Source organism: Squalius cephalus, assembly GCF_949319135.1.
Source record: "Squalius cephalus genome assembly, chromosome: 18".
NCBI lineage: Eukaryota > Metazoa > Chordata > Actinopteri > Cypriniformes > Leuciscidae > Squalius > Squalius cephalus.
This window is the reverse complement of record NC_137139.1, coordinates 12574260-12590722: the sequence shown is the minus strand read 5'-3', so window position 1 is coordinate 12590722 and position 16463 is coordinate 12574260. Positions and strand designations below refer to the sequence as shown.

Genomic DNA, 16463 nt, shown 5'->3' with positions numbered 1-16463 from the left:
AGGAGGCCACGTCATCCAAAGAACTGCTCGACCTCTTCTGTAAAAGTGACTTTGGTAAGAAACGCTAGTGTTTGCTCGTTCACCAAAATTAAAGGGGTGGCTGATTATGATTTCAGTTTTCTAACTTTAGTTAGTGTGTAATGTTGCTGTTTGAGCATAAACAACATTTTCTTATAAAGAAATCGCTTTTTAAGGACTACAACAAACGGCTGGTAGGAACTACAATGAGCTTCTTCACGGGTTTGTGACATCACTAACCCTAAAACTGACATAAACCCTGCCCTCGGGAACACATTTATAGATTATCAAGACAGAATATGCTAATCAATGACTAGAAGATAGTTAACTCCACATAAGCTACATAAATTCATCAACAAACCATTCAGAAACGTCCTGTTGCTTCTACATGTTGTCACTTCTTCTCGAGCCTCTCCATCTTTATCTGACTCCGGTTTGAACATAAAAGGCTAAAAGTTTTTGAAATTTTCAGTGCATGTGTGTGTGAGGTAAAAGGACACAAGCTCTTGAAGCTCCGCCCCCTGTGCCGGGAGCAGCAGCTCATTTGCATTTAAAGGGACACACACTAAAACGACGCGTTTTTACTGACCCTCATAAAGTGACAATTTTAACATGCTATAAAAAATATCAGTGGGGTATTTTTGAGCTAAACTTCACACACACACTCTGGGGACATCAGAGACTTGTGAAAAGGGCATTATAGGACCTCTTTAATGCTGAAACTAACTCATTACTCATTGATTTCCTTCTCTCTGCTAGTGGTTAAAGTGCGTCTATCCAAACTGAACTCCAGTAGTTCTGTCCTGACCATGTTCTCGCTGGGCCCTCGGCTGGAGGTCCTGAAGCACGGGCCGCTGCTGGGGGGGGAAATGAGGAGTCGTCTGACACTGTGGCTGGAGCGAGACGCCACCTGTGTGGGCAACCTGACCCGCAACCATCCCGACGGGGGAACCTTCCTGTTGACGGGCACTGTGACGGGCAAGAGACTGCTAGTCACTAAAGCTTTCAGCTGGGGGAAACGCCCGCGGCACCTCAACCAAGCGGCGCGCAAGTGGAAAAGCCATCGGTGTAGAGGGTAGAGTCTCAGATGGCGGGACAAAGAGGGTGTTTAAAAAGGTATCTCAGTGTGTTCATAATGTTGTAAATAATAGAAGATCCTTAAACTATATATTTTTTAAAGATATTAAACCATTTAAAATGTGTTCATGTGTCCATTTTCTGTCACAAATCGCAGTGCTACTTTTACATCCATAATTAATGAGCTGAACCCAAAACTTCAAGATTTAATACATGAAAAGCTGAAACTCACCAAACAGCAGGGGTTTCAAGCTGAGGGTGCGCATGTTATGGGTCCGGTCAGGAACGAGAGACACTCTTTGCACATGCCCAACCTGAGTAGAAAAGATATAGCATGTAAGCCTCACTAACATTGGATTACGCACACAAAATAGGGAAGCATCACTCAGGCACAGCTGGATATTAAAGGCATTTTTAAACATATCAAGATAATTTATAACCCTGTGATTATTTAAATTCCGCACAGCAATACATTGCCTTGAAATATTTGAAATAAAGTAAAATATTAAATTTAAAATCTTGGTTTATATTGTAGTTTGTTTTTCATTGCTTCCCTGTGATTCTGGACTTGTGCCTTGTTCCCGCTTCTCGTTTGATGTCATAGGCTGTGTCTGAAATCGCCCCCTATACCCTTAAAGGGATAGTTCACTTTGAAATTAAATTTTGGTATGTTTTAGCTTACCTCAAAGGCATCCAAGATGTAGGTGTCTTTTTTTCCGCAGTAGTTTCAATTTTGATATTTTTAGGTCAAACCGTTCTTGTCTGTCAGTCATTTAATGCAGGTCTGTGTCACTGTCTCAAAGAGCATGCACAGAGTCCAAATTAAAACAATTCCCCATCGTCCAAATTAAACAATTCCCCATCGTAAGTACACATTGATGGCCTAAGACACGAAACGAGCGGTTTGTGTGAGAAAACGAACAGTATTTATATCGTTTTTACCTCTTATACACAGCCACGTCCAAGTGATCTGAGGGTGCGGGCGCATCTTGGTGTGTTGTGTACGCAAACTGGTGCATAGATATATACACTAGATGTCGCCTTAAAGACATTCGTTCCAATGAACTGCCATAGACAAGGCGACATCTAGTGTATATATCTATGCACCAGTCAGCGCACACGTCACACACCAGGATGCGCCCGCGCCCTCAGATCACTTGGACGTGGCTGTGTATAAGAGGTAAAAACGATATAAATACTGTTTGTTTTCTCACACAAACCGCTCGTTTCGTGTCTTAGGCCATCAATGTGTACTTACGATGGGGAATTGTTTAATTTGGACGATGGGGAATTGTTTTAATTTGGACTTCTCTGTGCATGCTCTTTGAGACAGTGACCACAGACCTGCATTAAATGACTGGCAGACAAGAACAGTTTGACCTAAAAATATCAAAATTGAAACTACTGCGGAAAAAAAGACACCTACATCTTGGATGCCCTTGAGGTAAGCTAAAACATACCAAAATTTTATTTCAAAGTGAACTATCCCTTTAAATAGGCCACTATTTGAGGGGACAGCCATTTGTAGTGGTGTCCGAAACCATAGTGGCACGAGTGCACTCATTCAATCCCACAATGCACCGCAATAACGAGTGTACAACTGTTGTACACTCAACGGCTAGAGAATACCCACAATGCACTGTGAGAGTCGTGCTGAATGAATTACCGCATCTGACCAGATGGCGAATCATCCATCCATCCATTTCCCAAACCGCTAGTCCAATGTGGCCACAGCGTAATATCATACAGGTATAAATTCCTTTTTACTTGATTATTAAATTGTTTAATAAGGTTTATACATGCTAGTTTCCATAACAGAGTTCCAGATAAATCTTTTCATTACTACTGGAGCTGCCAGTTTGCTGAGTTTTTAAAGTTTTGCTAAGTTATTAAACAGCAAGCACAAACTTTGCAAAAGCGGCAGCCCTTCCGGCTCACTCAGTGTCCGAATTCACTCACTCGTTTTCTTTCACTCCTTCAAGTGCACTATACTAGTGGAGTAATGTAGGGAATAGTGAATGAGGGTTTAGGGGGCGATCTGAACACTGATTGGGTTTCCCTCATTATCGATTCCTTTAAATTATTAATTATTATTAAATTTAAGGGAGAAGTGTTTTCTAATTTTCTGTCTCATTGTTTTAAATAAAAATGTTATTCATACATCTACATATAGGCTAAACTTAAATGAGGGTGGGGGGTAGTGATGAGGGATGCATTATTAATTGTTTTAAAACATGCACAAAATTTAATTTTATGTATAATAATCATGTTTTCTATTAGTATAACAATACACTGGCAATGGGGTATATTGTACTTGACTTTTTTTTTACACAGCTAACTTAAGTTGTATAATTTATTTCACAATACATTAATTTATCAGACTATGAATGCTATCACAGAACATGAGAAATAAATAACAATACTCCCTGATCTCTCACATCTTAAAAAAATACCCATTTGAGATGGAAATGCGTAACAGAATAAAAACATAAGTCATATAACACAGTGAATAATGCCCTAGCTTACCCGAATGCCCTCCAGGCGAGGCAGCTGGAAGGAGAGCTCAGGGCTCAGGTTTGGTGAAGGGGTTTGGTGTTCAGGCATGGGTCCTGGGACACTGGCACTCTTCTCAAGGAGCACATCCTGCTCCCCAGGCCCCGTGTTATAGTGCACATAAAGAAGCAGAGCTATGATATTAATGATGTAGATGTGGAAGAAGGCCATCACCACCACAAAGTAAGCCCTGGAGCAGACGCTGCTCTTCTGGATGTTCATGCGCTCCCGGGCGAGCGGGTGTCGCCGTGGTGGAGGGGGGAAATGATCCATCAACTCCCCCTCGAGCCCGTGCAAACTGTCCTCATACTCACGCATCTCCTCCTAAATCACTGCTCTTCCCCCGTGCATTGCCCTGATCTAACCTGTCCTCCTCTCAGCTGATCGGCCAACTGACTCTACCTGGCTTGTTACCTGGCGAGCGTTATTACACACTACTATACGCCTACATGGCGATTCAGATGCAGATATTGACCATACATTCATAAAAGAGGTCCATCGTGTGTGTGTGTGTGTGTGTGTGTGTGGATAAGGGATCTGTGCAGGGATTTCTTCAGGATGAACCGGAGGAAAGATTTAGAACGATGTCAACAGTCTATAACAGCGCTCTTATAATCCAATGGGCGATTAAATCGGACCAGTCATACACAGAACAGATGAATAAAAGCGAGAAAACCCCCCGCACGACTTCTTTATAAGCGGAGATGGAAAATAACAACAGCGTTTATAATCATCTGTCATTCATCCTGCAAGCAACGCGAAGTAACCGACGCTAGGCTAGAGCCAGCTAGAGCTAACGGGTCCTTTCAAAATAAAAGTACGACATTTTTTATTTCACTTAATTCTTTTTAATACAACTTTGACTTAACTTTTTATTAATTACAAAATAATATTTACTTTAAATTAATTTTATTCTATTTTATTTTATTTTATTTTATTTTATTCGAAATTATGACGTACAATCTCACAATTTCTGTTTTCTAATCTCATAAATTCTAGTATGTCATAATTTTGACGTTTTATCTTATGATTTAAACTTTATTGGTATGTCATAATTATGACTTTTTATCTTATAATTTCGACTTTTTATGTCATAATTATGACAAAGATAGTCAAAAGTATCACAATTATTATCTTTATTTATCTTTATTTATTTATATTTTTTAATTATTGAGTTTTTATGTCATTTTCTTTCTTTTTAAGTAGTATATCATAATTCAGATTTAAACAATTACGTTTTTTTTTTTTTTTGTTTGTTATGTGGCGAAAATGGGCTTCCAGAATATTATTTAGACAATTTTATCAAGCGCTTTACTATATAATTTATTATTGACAAGTACTTAAAAAAAAAGTTTAATTATTGAGCAAGCTTGAAGTAATGATGTTGGTCATTGACGATTTTGCATTATTTGCTTCGAGCTTGAAACTTGAAACGGAAGCTCTAGAAAAGTCCAACGATTGTGAGGGGCGTGGTTTGAAGCCCCGCCCACCCGTGACACCACCACCGCCAGAACAGAACACGGGAGAACATACCAGAAAACCTCTGAGCAGACGCCGACTATCACACACACAGCCGCCAAAGTCATGTAAGTGTGTACTCTACGTTGAATGTATCTGTTCAGTTTTATGCGAAATACAGTATGTTACTGAAACCAGCACAAAATTACTGTGTAGAGTAGACTGTGAAGCTTATCGCTAGCCAGCATTAGCTACTTCCGCACGACTCATTCACTCCTCTCGTAGTCGATAAACTATATAGTAACTCAATGAACCCCCTGCAGGTTTATAAAACGCTACATTTAAAAGCATTAGCTTCAGAACTCTGTAATAGATGTTGAAATGTGTAATAATACAGTGTAAGTATAAGTTGGCGCGTTACAGTTAGCCTGAAAAAAGGTCACCAATGTTAGCATTTTGCGCCCTTTTTCCACCCAAGTCCGTTCATAAATACACACATCTTTGTAAAATGTATTTTATTATCGACGAACTCGCTGAAAGAGTAGCTGATGCGAGGGGAGTTTATCGGTTTCTTCTATGGTTAAATGCGCGCGCCGCCTGCACGTGCTGCAGGGCCATAGCGCTGGAGTGAGTGTGTGTGCGCGTGCGTGTGTGTGAATGAATGAAAGAACACACTCATAACACTCACTATCCAGTGAGCACACTACAAGAAGACAGCGATTATATCTGAACCTCTCATCAAGAGTCTGTCCCTCAACAGCGCTGTGCTTTTAAACGATAATCCTTGATTTTATTTCAATGGCCTGAGTATTCCCACAAATTGTTGGGACTCAGATTATCATATTGATTAAATGATGTAAGCATATTATATTAAAAAAAAAAGCTTAGTCATGTCCTAATGGTATTTCGCATGAGTTATCAATGAATTAATGTGGTCCTATGGGCATGCACAGTTTGAGAATGGAAATGAACTCTGAACTCAACCTTTGTTTGGTAGTGTTTACTTGTTTCAAGAATTTGATACACCATCCTTTAGAAAAGGAGCAGTAACAGGCGGTGGATTGAAGTGCTGTGTCACAGATGTCCATGCAGATCTATTTAGTTGAACGAATCACGTTTTCTGTACCTCACCTGATACTAATATTTGTGGGAAATGGTGTTTTGACACCCAATATTTAATGCAAACAATATTATTACAATATTTACAAGTCTAATAATTATTTAGTAGATGCTTCATAAAGTAAAAAATATTTAAAATCAGTTTTCCATTCAAGCAATTGGACACTGTTATTGAAATCAGTCGTAAAACATATGGCGGTCACTCATTATGCACTAACGTTCAAAAGTTCAGAGGCTGTAATGTTTTAAAGGTGCAATATGTAAGAATTTTGTATCAAAATATCCAAAAGCCACTTGCACAGTGTTATATATTTCTTTCAATTGTGTACTTTCATTATCCTAAATGTTTCCAAGAATTTGTAAATTAAGAGAAATTCACAATTTTAAATAGTGCCCGTCACTTGTCGCCTGTCAATGACGTAATATCCGCGTTATCCCTGGTTTCCGCTTGTACTGGCATAGTAACCATGGCGACAGACATGGACAACTGCATTACGTCTAGCGGCACGCTCACGCAAGCAGACTTTGGGACAAAAGGAGAACTAAAACGATCAATATCAGCTTGCCGTTTTCAAGTTGCCGAGAGCTTCACGAGTCACGACTTGACAGGGACGCCACTCTTGCATGCACTTTATTAGACAGGTGAACAAATGTAGGCTATGTAAAACAAATCAATGATGAAATGTTAGAGTATAATCAGTATGTTATTCTAATGTTGATCTAGCTCACTGCTAGTCTCATAGCCAACAAACTTAACACATAGAATAACATTATAACTTTCAACACACTCAAGTGCAGTTTAGTGTGATAGTGTAGACCAAGTGAAACAGCGCTGCTTTACCTCACAAGTTTCATTCGTCTAATAAACTGATCTGTGTGAGTAGTAATTCAGCACTTGCGGATATTTTGGTAGAATTAAATATTCCTTATTCCTTTATATCCGTGGGACTCGCATATGGCGCTGATATCTGTCTCTCATTAGCAATCACGCCCTGCTTCATACCACAGTCATAATAAAAACATCAATGTATTCACTCATCCATAAACATTATTAGATCCATCAGCATGACGACAAGTTCCATCATTCCGCTTATGCGTCATCAACCTACGCCTTTGCATTTGATTTGATGCTTAATTAAATGTTTCTCCTCCTTAGTAATCTAATTTTGAAAAGAGTTATTATATTAAATATTTTTGTGGAAACCCAGATACATTTTTTCAGGATCCTTTGATGAAGAGTTCAAAAGAACAGCATTTATTTGAAATAGAAATCTTTTGTAACATTATAAAAGTCTCTACTGTTGTTTTTGATCAACTTAATGTAATTAATCTAATGCATCCTTGATGGAAAAAAAGTATTCATTTTGTTTAAAAAACCTTACTGACCAGTGACTACATTTTTGATCAATTTAAAACCATCAGCATATCGGTGATATAGCATGAAAAGACCGACATAGCAAACCCATGGTTTATTAGTTAACTGCGGGAAGGCACTGAGTTGTATAATGTCTGTTGCATAATCCAACCTTTTTCTCTGGGTAAAATAATTAAATACTTAAATACTAAATACTAAAACAAAATGAAATCTGTACAAAATACAGCAGTGCTCGTCGACAATACAGAGTCCCCGGGGCCAGCGTGAACGACGATCGGGACAACTGAGGGAACTGTCGCTGTCCTGATCAGGCCAGTGCTGCATCTTCACGAAAGTGTGTCCTTACGTTCAAGCGCAAGAAGACACAAAAGAGAGTTCGATTCTCTTTCAACTCAAGTTTTGCGTGCCCACACATCCAAAGCGTGCGTCCGGAAAGCCACGTTTTAGACAGAGCACAAATATGGTTCTCTTCTTCTAATTCACACAAAATTATATCAAAATGCCCGTCTTAGCGAGTGTCTTTGTAAACATTGTCAGTTGTATCTTAAATGAACATAATTGTAATTGTGTACCAGTATATTGGATCTGTGCATTCGGTTTTAAAGTGACAGCAAACAACAAAAGACACAAAATCACTTGCTACTCTTGACTAAATAACTAAAAAATCGCTCACTACTCCAATCAAAATATCTGTATCAGAATCAGCCAATAGTTTTCTTAAAAATGATATCGGTATCGGCAACAAAAAAAAAAAAAAATCTTACTGGTGCATCTCCACAATATTGACTATTTTTCAAATATGTAAGGCTAGTGTTTTCAACAATACATGGGAAAACGTGTTTGATTTTTGAAACTTCTCTCAGGCATGAAAGTGCAGCTCCTATCTCTTTGAATGGGGAAACATAAAATTCTCCAAAACTGCTTGCTAAGCTTACGATTAAATTTCATATTTGAAATCACCATTGAAGTCTGACAACTGTCTCTAAATGCTCGAATCATGAAAAAAAACAGCATTTTTCAGGCTAGGCTTATGTGCAGTCCTAAAGGCACGTCTCAGGACACATGACTGCTTCTATAGGAACCGGAGCTTCTAACGGCTGCTGCAGTGATGCGATGACTTTTCCGAACAGCGATTGGCTCATTTCTTTAGAAGGCGGGACTTATTCCACCATATTGCGTGTTGCACTTTCTCCCATTCATAAGTAATAGGAGTGAACCATCTTTCTATAAAGTCTTTGATATAATCATAGAATGACCAGATATCAGCTGATTGATCAGCCTGGCTGACATATTCTATCCATTCATTTAAATTATCCTAAAATTACTATTTCCTTATATTAAATGTTTATCGCTGAATTATTCTATTCATTCAATCCATAATTTAAATTTCCTCCTCAGGCAACCAGCAACCGCTAAGTGGTACGACAGACGGGACTCTGTCTTCATTGAGTTTTTGGTGGAGGACAGCAAGGATGTGAAAGTAAATTTTGAAAAGTCCAAATTTGGTTTCAGGTATGTTGTTGTAATTTCAACATCTATGTAAAACACCAAAAGCTTCTTATTATCATTGCCTTCGATTCTAGACTGTAGTCTGAATGTTTTGTGGTTTAGCTGATGTCGTCTTCTGTGCTCTTCTTCAGTTGTCTCAGTGGGACGGATAATACGAAGCACTCAAATGAAATTGACCTTTTTGGATCCATCGATCAAGATGTGAGTTTAGCACAGAATTGAGATATCATGTTTCAGATGATTTGCTATAGTTGGATGTACATTTCAGGATGAGAATGTTTTGTTTTATGTTTTACTTTCTATTCTCAGGAGTCCAAACATAAGCGTACAGACCGGTCGGTCTTGTGCTGTTTACGGAAAGCAGAGCCAGGGAAGTCCTGGCCCAGGATAACAAAAGACAAGGCAAAGGCAAGTTTATTATTGTTGCTTTATTTGCAATTAAAATGTTTTTTTTTTTATTTGATTAACAGCTTTAGGAGATATATCTTGACCATTTGAAGTCAAAGTTAAGTGTGGATTTTAATGCTTATTTAAAATAGTGGTCGACCGATATATATCGCCACGGCCGATATTTGACATTTTTAAAATATCGGCATCGTCCGATACGTTTTCTGTTTGGCCAATATATTGGAGCTTTTATTTTGTGAGGGACCGTCAGACTTTTATTTTGACGTCGCTGAGAACGCCAGCGCCTGAGCACACATCACTTCTATTCTCCATCTTCATCAGTTATGGTCTCTGTTGAACCGTTTTGTCTTAATACGTTACTGGATAGAACTGTTAAACAGAGAAAGTAAATTGTATACGAAAAAGTGTTATAGCCCTTGCTTTTATATTATTAGTAACAGAAAGGCAAACACTTATTCTTTCTCATTTACGGTCAGCAAATACGCATTTATATTATTTAAACAAATCTTTGAATATCTAATTAACATTTAATTTCACAAACCTTGCAGACTTGGTCGAATCCAGCTGCCAGATATTTTGAAGTGAAAGTTCAGCTTCACTGGAGTCGCACGATTAACAAACTTTAAACCCTTGATTTCAAACTATTCTCTGTCATATTCAGTTGCCCACTGTCATATTCATGTCATTTTCAATGTGCTGTAAGTATAATCCCAGTGTGCACAAACTTGCCAGATTACTTCCTTATTATTCATATTTTTCCCCAACAATTTCTTTGAGAATCAAGAAGTTGCCATCCAAAGGAAGTCTGTTTAAGAGATTTATTTTAATTCATTTTCAAATTATTTATTAAATAAGTTTGTGTGTATATATATATATATATATTCTGCTTTCTAAGATATCGGCCATCACAAAACCAATGTCGGTTGACCACTAATTTAAAAGTGCCCCTATTATGCTATTTTAAAGGTTCCTGATTTTGTTTTGAAGGTCTCCTACAATAGGTTTACATGCATCCAAGGTCAAAAAACACTTTAATTTTTTAACACTTTAATTCATAGTGTCGGAAACGGTTCAAAGATTCAGTCTCTCTAAACCCCTCCTTTCTGCGAGCTTCCTCTGTTCTGATTGGTCAGTCTTTTGTGAAAAGTATAATAGGGGCACTTTAAAAATGTCAGTCATGTACTTGTATTTTGTTTGCCCCAAATCTCAATTATGCCTCAAAAATACAGAATTATAGCACATCTGGTTTAAATGATGTACTTGAGCACTGGGGTTTAACACAAGAGCACAGTGTTTGTGTAAAGTATTTTCGGGTCTTAAAATTAAATTGTAGACAAAGTTGTTTGGCTGTCAATCTAGTAAATTGTTAAATCTAGTTAACCATTAGTGTATCAAATAACCTGTTGTGTAAAAATGATTAGTTATGGTATCAGCCTTTAATATGGGTGCATCAATACTTAGTGTTGACTTGGTTAAGATAAAACGTAATTTGTGTCTTATTTTGTCTACAGGTCAACTGGCTTAGTGTTGACTTCAACAACTGGAAAGACTGGGAGGATGATTCAGATGAAGATGTGGCAAACTATGATCGCTTTTCAGAGGTTAGTTCTTTTTAGTTCAGAAAATAGTTATTCACCTTCCCAGCAGTATTTCCTATCATTATGGGAATTGTGTGAGGGATATGTGCTGTTCTGACATGATTTGTTGGTTTTAGATGATGGGCAACATGGGAGGAGAGGATGATTTACCTGATCTAGATGGAGCAGATGAGGTAAGATTTAATACTTTGTGTGTAATGTGTAATAGTTCCCGTAAAGTATTCACTCACCCTCATGTCATCCCAAACCTCTATGACTTCCGTTCTTCTGACATAAAATATATTTTGTCCATAAAATGGGTCCATTGTTTTGTTGTATCCCATTGACTTTCATAGTAGAGACCAGGGGCGGATTGGCAATCGGGAATACCAGGAAGAATCCCGAACGGCCGGTGGTCAAAGGGTTTTTATTTTTTTTATGATACGCGACCGGCCACAGCGGAACGCTGTGTGTGTGTGTGTGTGTTTCAGACTGGGCAAAACCAATACTTTCAATCTTAAGGGGGGATATGAGCATCCCATCCCAACTTGGACTGATCCTCGTTTTTCCTGACATCCGATTGGCTCAAAGGCGCCGATCAAAGGAGTTTACTTTCGGTCCGGTTTGGGTTTGTGTGAATGCAACGGACAGTAAAAGAGACGGACAGTAAAAGTGGCGGAAAGAAGGAAAGAAGAGAAAGAAATGGGTGGGGCTGAAAAAATAAGAATTAAAAAGAAAAAATGTTGGCACAAGAGGCAGCTAAATGCGCCAAATTAACAGACCTTTTCCGTAGTGAAAAGGGTGCTGTGGCAGGAGGTGCAGATGAGGAAGGACCCAGCAGCATTGACAGGACAGGTGCACGATTAGGGATGCATTTATTATACACTGAAATTATTTATATTTGCATTTAAATATAGGTATATATATTTATAGATATATATTATAAACAGCAGTTTGCAGTGTGTCAACACATACAGACAACATCCTTCTATAAGCAAGGAATCTCTGCATGTCTGTATGTATATTAGCTGTTAAGGTCAGTGATGGAGAGGGACAGGTTGATGATGACCCCTGCAGTCATATTGATGAGGAGGGAGAGAAGAGAGGAGGAGCAGGAACCAGGAAACAGACAGGTAGAGGGGCAGTGTGCAGGGCTGGGTAGGCAATCATATTAGGCATATCAATCAATCAAAGCTTTATTAAGGACACACACACAAAAATAAAAATACAGCACAATATTACATATTTACATATAGGATAAAATGCCAATAGTTCCACATACTAGATAATAACCTGACTGAAGCACAGATTGAATTAGAAAATGTATTATTCTTAGTCATATTTATTACTGATGTTCTTCTCATGCATATGTAGCTGTACAATCAGTAAGCAGAGGCAGGGTCCAGCACAGGGGAAGCTGAGCCAGGGAGAGTTGAAAGTGAGGACACACACACACACACACACATCTCTATTTTATGGGACTGCATTGTAGTTTTTGAGTATCTGAGTGAGTGGGTGTGTGTGAGTATTTCTAACTATTTCATCACTCCGACTGACTGTACACATGGCATGCTGGTAGTTAGCAGTATACTGTGACTTATGTGTTCGAGATTAGGTTTTGCTGACCTGGTTGTGTTCAGTGCAGTGGTGACTTGCTTATACAACCTGAGGAGGCAGGTGTCATCCTAAAGTTTCTTGAAGGTCTTCAGCGTAATCTGATTCTCTTTATACCATAAAAACACTATTAGAATTAAAATAACTGCAAAAAATCCTTCTGCTCGTGCACCAAGGGCACTCAGTCCCAGTACGTCCCTGGTAGGGACAAAAAAACATTCTTCAAAATATCTTTTGTGTTCCACTGAAGAAAAAGTCATAGAGGTTTGGACCAATGTTAGGTGAGTAAATGATGACACTTTACAGTGAAGTATCCCTTTAAAGCAATAGTTCACCCGAAAATAATCCCATAATTTACTTGCCCTCAAGCCATCCTAGGTGTGTATGACTTTCTTCTTTCAGCCGAACACAATCTGGGTGATATTAAATAATATCCTGGCTCTTCCCAGCTTTGTAATTGGCATTGAATAGCACCCGAGATTCTGAAGCTCCAAAAATAAAAGTAATCCATACAAATCCAATGGGTTAATGAATGCCTTCAGAAGCGAAGCGGTAGGTTTTTTGTATATACATTAAGGTAGGTGTAGTGTAAGCTTAGATGAGAATTAATGAATGGCGAAGCATAGAGGAGAGAGCAAAACTAAACGAGGAGTTTTAAAGACCAATGTCAGAGGATTACGATATAAGAGAGGAGGAGCTTGAGTTTGTTGCCCAGCTCTGTTTGTTTGAACCACGAGAGGCGTTGACTCTCACCTGAGCTTATGCTACTCCTACGTCCTGCATGGGGTCAGAGGTCACTCTTCCGCTGGAACTAGACTCAAGTACAGCCTTTACCGGAAGCCAGTGATTATAGTTTATATAGTTTTTTTTTTTTTAAATATGGATACAAAAACCTATGACTTTGCTTCAGAAGGCACTGGAGCCGTATGGATTACTTTTATGATGGATGGATGTGCTTTTTGGAGCTTCAAAATCTGTTACTAGTCACTCACATTATAAAGCTTGGAAGAGAAAGGATATATTTTATTATAACTCCGATTGTATTCGGCTGAGAGAAGAAAGTCATACACACCTAGGATGGCTTGAGGGTGAGTAAATCATGGGATCATTTTATTTTTTTCTGTGAACTCTTTAAGTTTCAGCTTAAACTAGGGATGTGCAAACCCACTTATTTGTAATTGACTAGTTGAGGTTTTCTAAATGATTATTCAACTAGTCATCCTCAAGGAAGCCTTGAATAATTAGGCTCATTTAGGGCGGGTCACATCCAGTCAGATGCGGTTCTTGAGGGGGCGGAGCACAACGGGATGAACAGAACACAGAGTTCTCAACACACTTTTAACAGTTGATTGTTTTCTTTACAGGAATCAGCTGATAGTGATGATGAAAGTAAGTTTTCCTCTTTTTCTAGCTTGTACTTTCAGTTCAGTACTTTTTTAAAAGGGGTAGTTCACCCGAAAGTCATGATTTACGTCATTTACTTTTTTCATTTGACTGTTTTTGATATATATACTCTTAATCTTTATCTACCCATTTCAATTCATTAAATCTAATCTACACTTTCAAGCTTTAAAATGTACATAAAGACAGTAAACATAATCCAAATGAATCGAGTTGTTTAAGCCAAGTCTTAAATAATGAAACATTGATTAATATGATTGTGAATAGATTGAATTTATTCACATATAATCACTGATCAACGCTTATCAAATATAGGAAACAGAAGCTCAACTGTACTTGCTTGACATGTGAGAACAGAAATGTCCCTTCTTGTCGTTCCAAACTTGTATGACTTTCATGTATTGAATGTGAAAAGTGAATTTGAGTCATTTAGAATGTTCTGGTGAGTTCCAAAAAGAAACCACAAGTTCCACACTTGTGAAAATGTGAACTTCAGTCCACATTCATTGTAACTGCAAGAAGAGCAGCCGTTCCATTTATACAAGTACATAATGGATTTTCTTCATTCGTGTTTTACAGAAGAAACTTAAAAAGTTGGAACAAAATGATACTAAAGCCCAAAGTATACTTCGTCCCAAAGTACATTCCGCGAACCGGACCTTGTGACGTGATTTTGTTCTTTTCCTTCAACATGTTTGTGTTTTTTCCCCCCCAGAAATGCCAGATCTGGAATAAGCGGCTGGCACATTGTGGACAGACAGAGGAGGAGGAGAGGGATGACATGCGAATGAAAAGAGCCGTCATCTAAATGGTACATGATCTGAAAGAGCAAAGCTGAATTGATTGAGATCAGTGGATTCATAAGCATCACCTCTGTCCACGCCGTGGCTGCACTCCAGAAGATCGACTTCACCCTGTTGGGAGTTCATATGCATATTGTTGTACAGAGCTTCGTCGTCCCTCTCCTTATGAGCAGTCCTGGCTTTTTTTTTGTTTTCTTTTAATCTGTACTAAAACATCATGTATACTTAAACTGTTTGGAAATACTGCACTGTATTCATATTTTTTCAACTGATAAGCAATAGATGTAATGGAAAGTTTCTTTTTTATTGTGAGGCATTGAAATTAAAATGAAAAGTGACAAACTTTGCAGAGGTGAAGGTAGTTTGTGTCTTGTAAAATCTGTGGACGACCTTGTGATTAAAGCGTAAGAACTGTAAGTAGCGGTTATTAGACATACTCCCCATACTTCAGTCATCTCCTAACATTAGCCCTCATGTCTCTTGACGTGGTACCAGATTTGTTGGTGCTTGATATTTTCTGCTGACTCCCTCTGAAATGATCCAGTTTCCCGAAGTCTATATTGGCACTGTATTTGGTATTGGACTGTTAATGTCTTTAATATTATGACTGCAGTATGATGTCTTTACTGGGAAACAAGAGAGGTATTGTATGTTCCAGATCAAGTCTAAAACAAAAAGACCAAATAAGTTTGCACTATCAAAAAAATTGGGACTGTTTTGTGCACATTTGCTTGTTTTCAAAAGAAAAAAAGCTTTCAATTTTGTCTACGTATTTCTAATAAACTGCTCAATGCTCACCTTTTCATTTTGTCTGCTAAACTGTTAAATGGATAGTTTGCCACATTCCGAACTCGAGGAACGCAATAGAATTTTGGAAAAATGTCGGAATATCTTTGTGTTCCACAGAAGAAAGGTTTAATATGACACGAGGATGAGTAAATGATGACAGATGTTTCATTTCTGGGCGAATTAACAAAAAATGTAATTAGTTAGCGGTTAAATATTTCGATCAGTTAAAATGTGTAAACGTACATATTTGTGCTCTAAAGCATATTGACTAGTTTAGATGCCCTTTGAATGTACAGGACTTGAAAATAGTTAGCAGTCATTATAGGGTTATAGTCCCCCATCAGGCAACTTGGATTCAAGTAAATGCATAATAGTGATAAAACATATTAGCAAGTGAAGTTCCAGGGGGTACAAATGTGTTTTTACCTCCGTATTTTCAGTGGCGTACTTCATAATCATTCGCAACTCGCCCTTTTTCTTTTTTTTTTTTTTTACAACATTACGCCGTGAGGTCACGAAGGAGGTGCTATAATAACAGGTTCATAGAGATGCACGCGCTCGCCCTATGACTGCATGCGGATACTTCACACGATTATGCATGCCTATGCATCATTTTCTACCATGTTAATTAAATAGAAATATGGCCACCTATGTAAAAGTGTGATATTGTGGATAAAAAGTGATTTTATGTATTTTGTATGTCTTATCGGATGAATGGCATGGCCTCGGCTCTCCCTCTCCGTAGCGGACCATCACTTCCTA

At 38.2% G+C, this 16463-nt stretch overlaps 3 protein-coding genes across 3 annotated transcripts in view; 2 read left to right on the top strand and 1 right to left on the bottom strand.

The window, feature by feature from the left end:
- The window catches only part of LOC307145581 (secreted frizzled-related protein 5), a 2549-nt gene extending 1379 nt beyond the window's left edge, over window positions 1-1170 (top strand). Inside the window, exons 2-3 of the mRNA XM_079848897.1 lie at window positions 1-54; window positions 778-1170. The exon at window positions 1-54 is cut by the window's left edge and continues 320 nt beyond it. Coding sequence (XP_079705023.1) covers window positions 1-54; window positions 778-1097 — 374 coding nt within the window. The 3' untranslated portion in view covers window positions 1098-1170. The remainder of the gene's footprint in view (window positions 55-777) is intronic.
- Window positions 1-4427, bottom strand: part of p4htma (prolyl 4-hydroxylase, transmembrane a) — a 15876-nt gene extending 11449 nt beyond the window's left edge. Inside the window, exons 1-2 of the mRNA XM_079848896.1 lie at window positions 3622-4427; window positions 1328-1409 (exon numbers count right to left, since the gene is read on the bottom strand). Of these exons, the coding sequence (XP_079705022.1) occupies window positions 1328-1409; window positions 3622-3966 (427 nt within the window). The 5' untranslated portion in view covers window positions 3967-4427. The remainder of the gene's footprint in view (window positions 1-1327; window positions 1410-3621) is intronic.
- A 677-nt stretch (window positions 4428-5104) lies between these two features.
- On the top strand, window positions 5105-14906 carry ptges3b (prostaglandin E synthase 3b (cytosolic)). The gene is made up of 8 exons (XM_079848781.1): window positions 5105-5234; window positions 8999-9112; window positions 9241-9310; window positions 9419-9517; window positions 11029-11118; window positions 11232-11288; window positions 14073-14097; window positions 14825-14906. Coding segments are annotated over exons 1-8 (477 nt in total). The 5' UTR covers window positions 5105-5232; the 3' UTR covers window positions 14845-14906.
- The last annotated feature ends 1557 nt before the right edge of the window (window positions 14907-16463 follow it).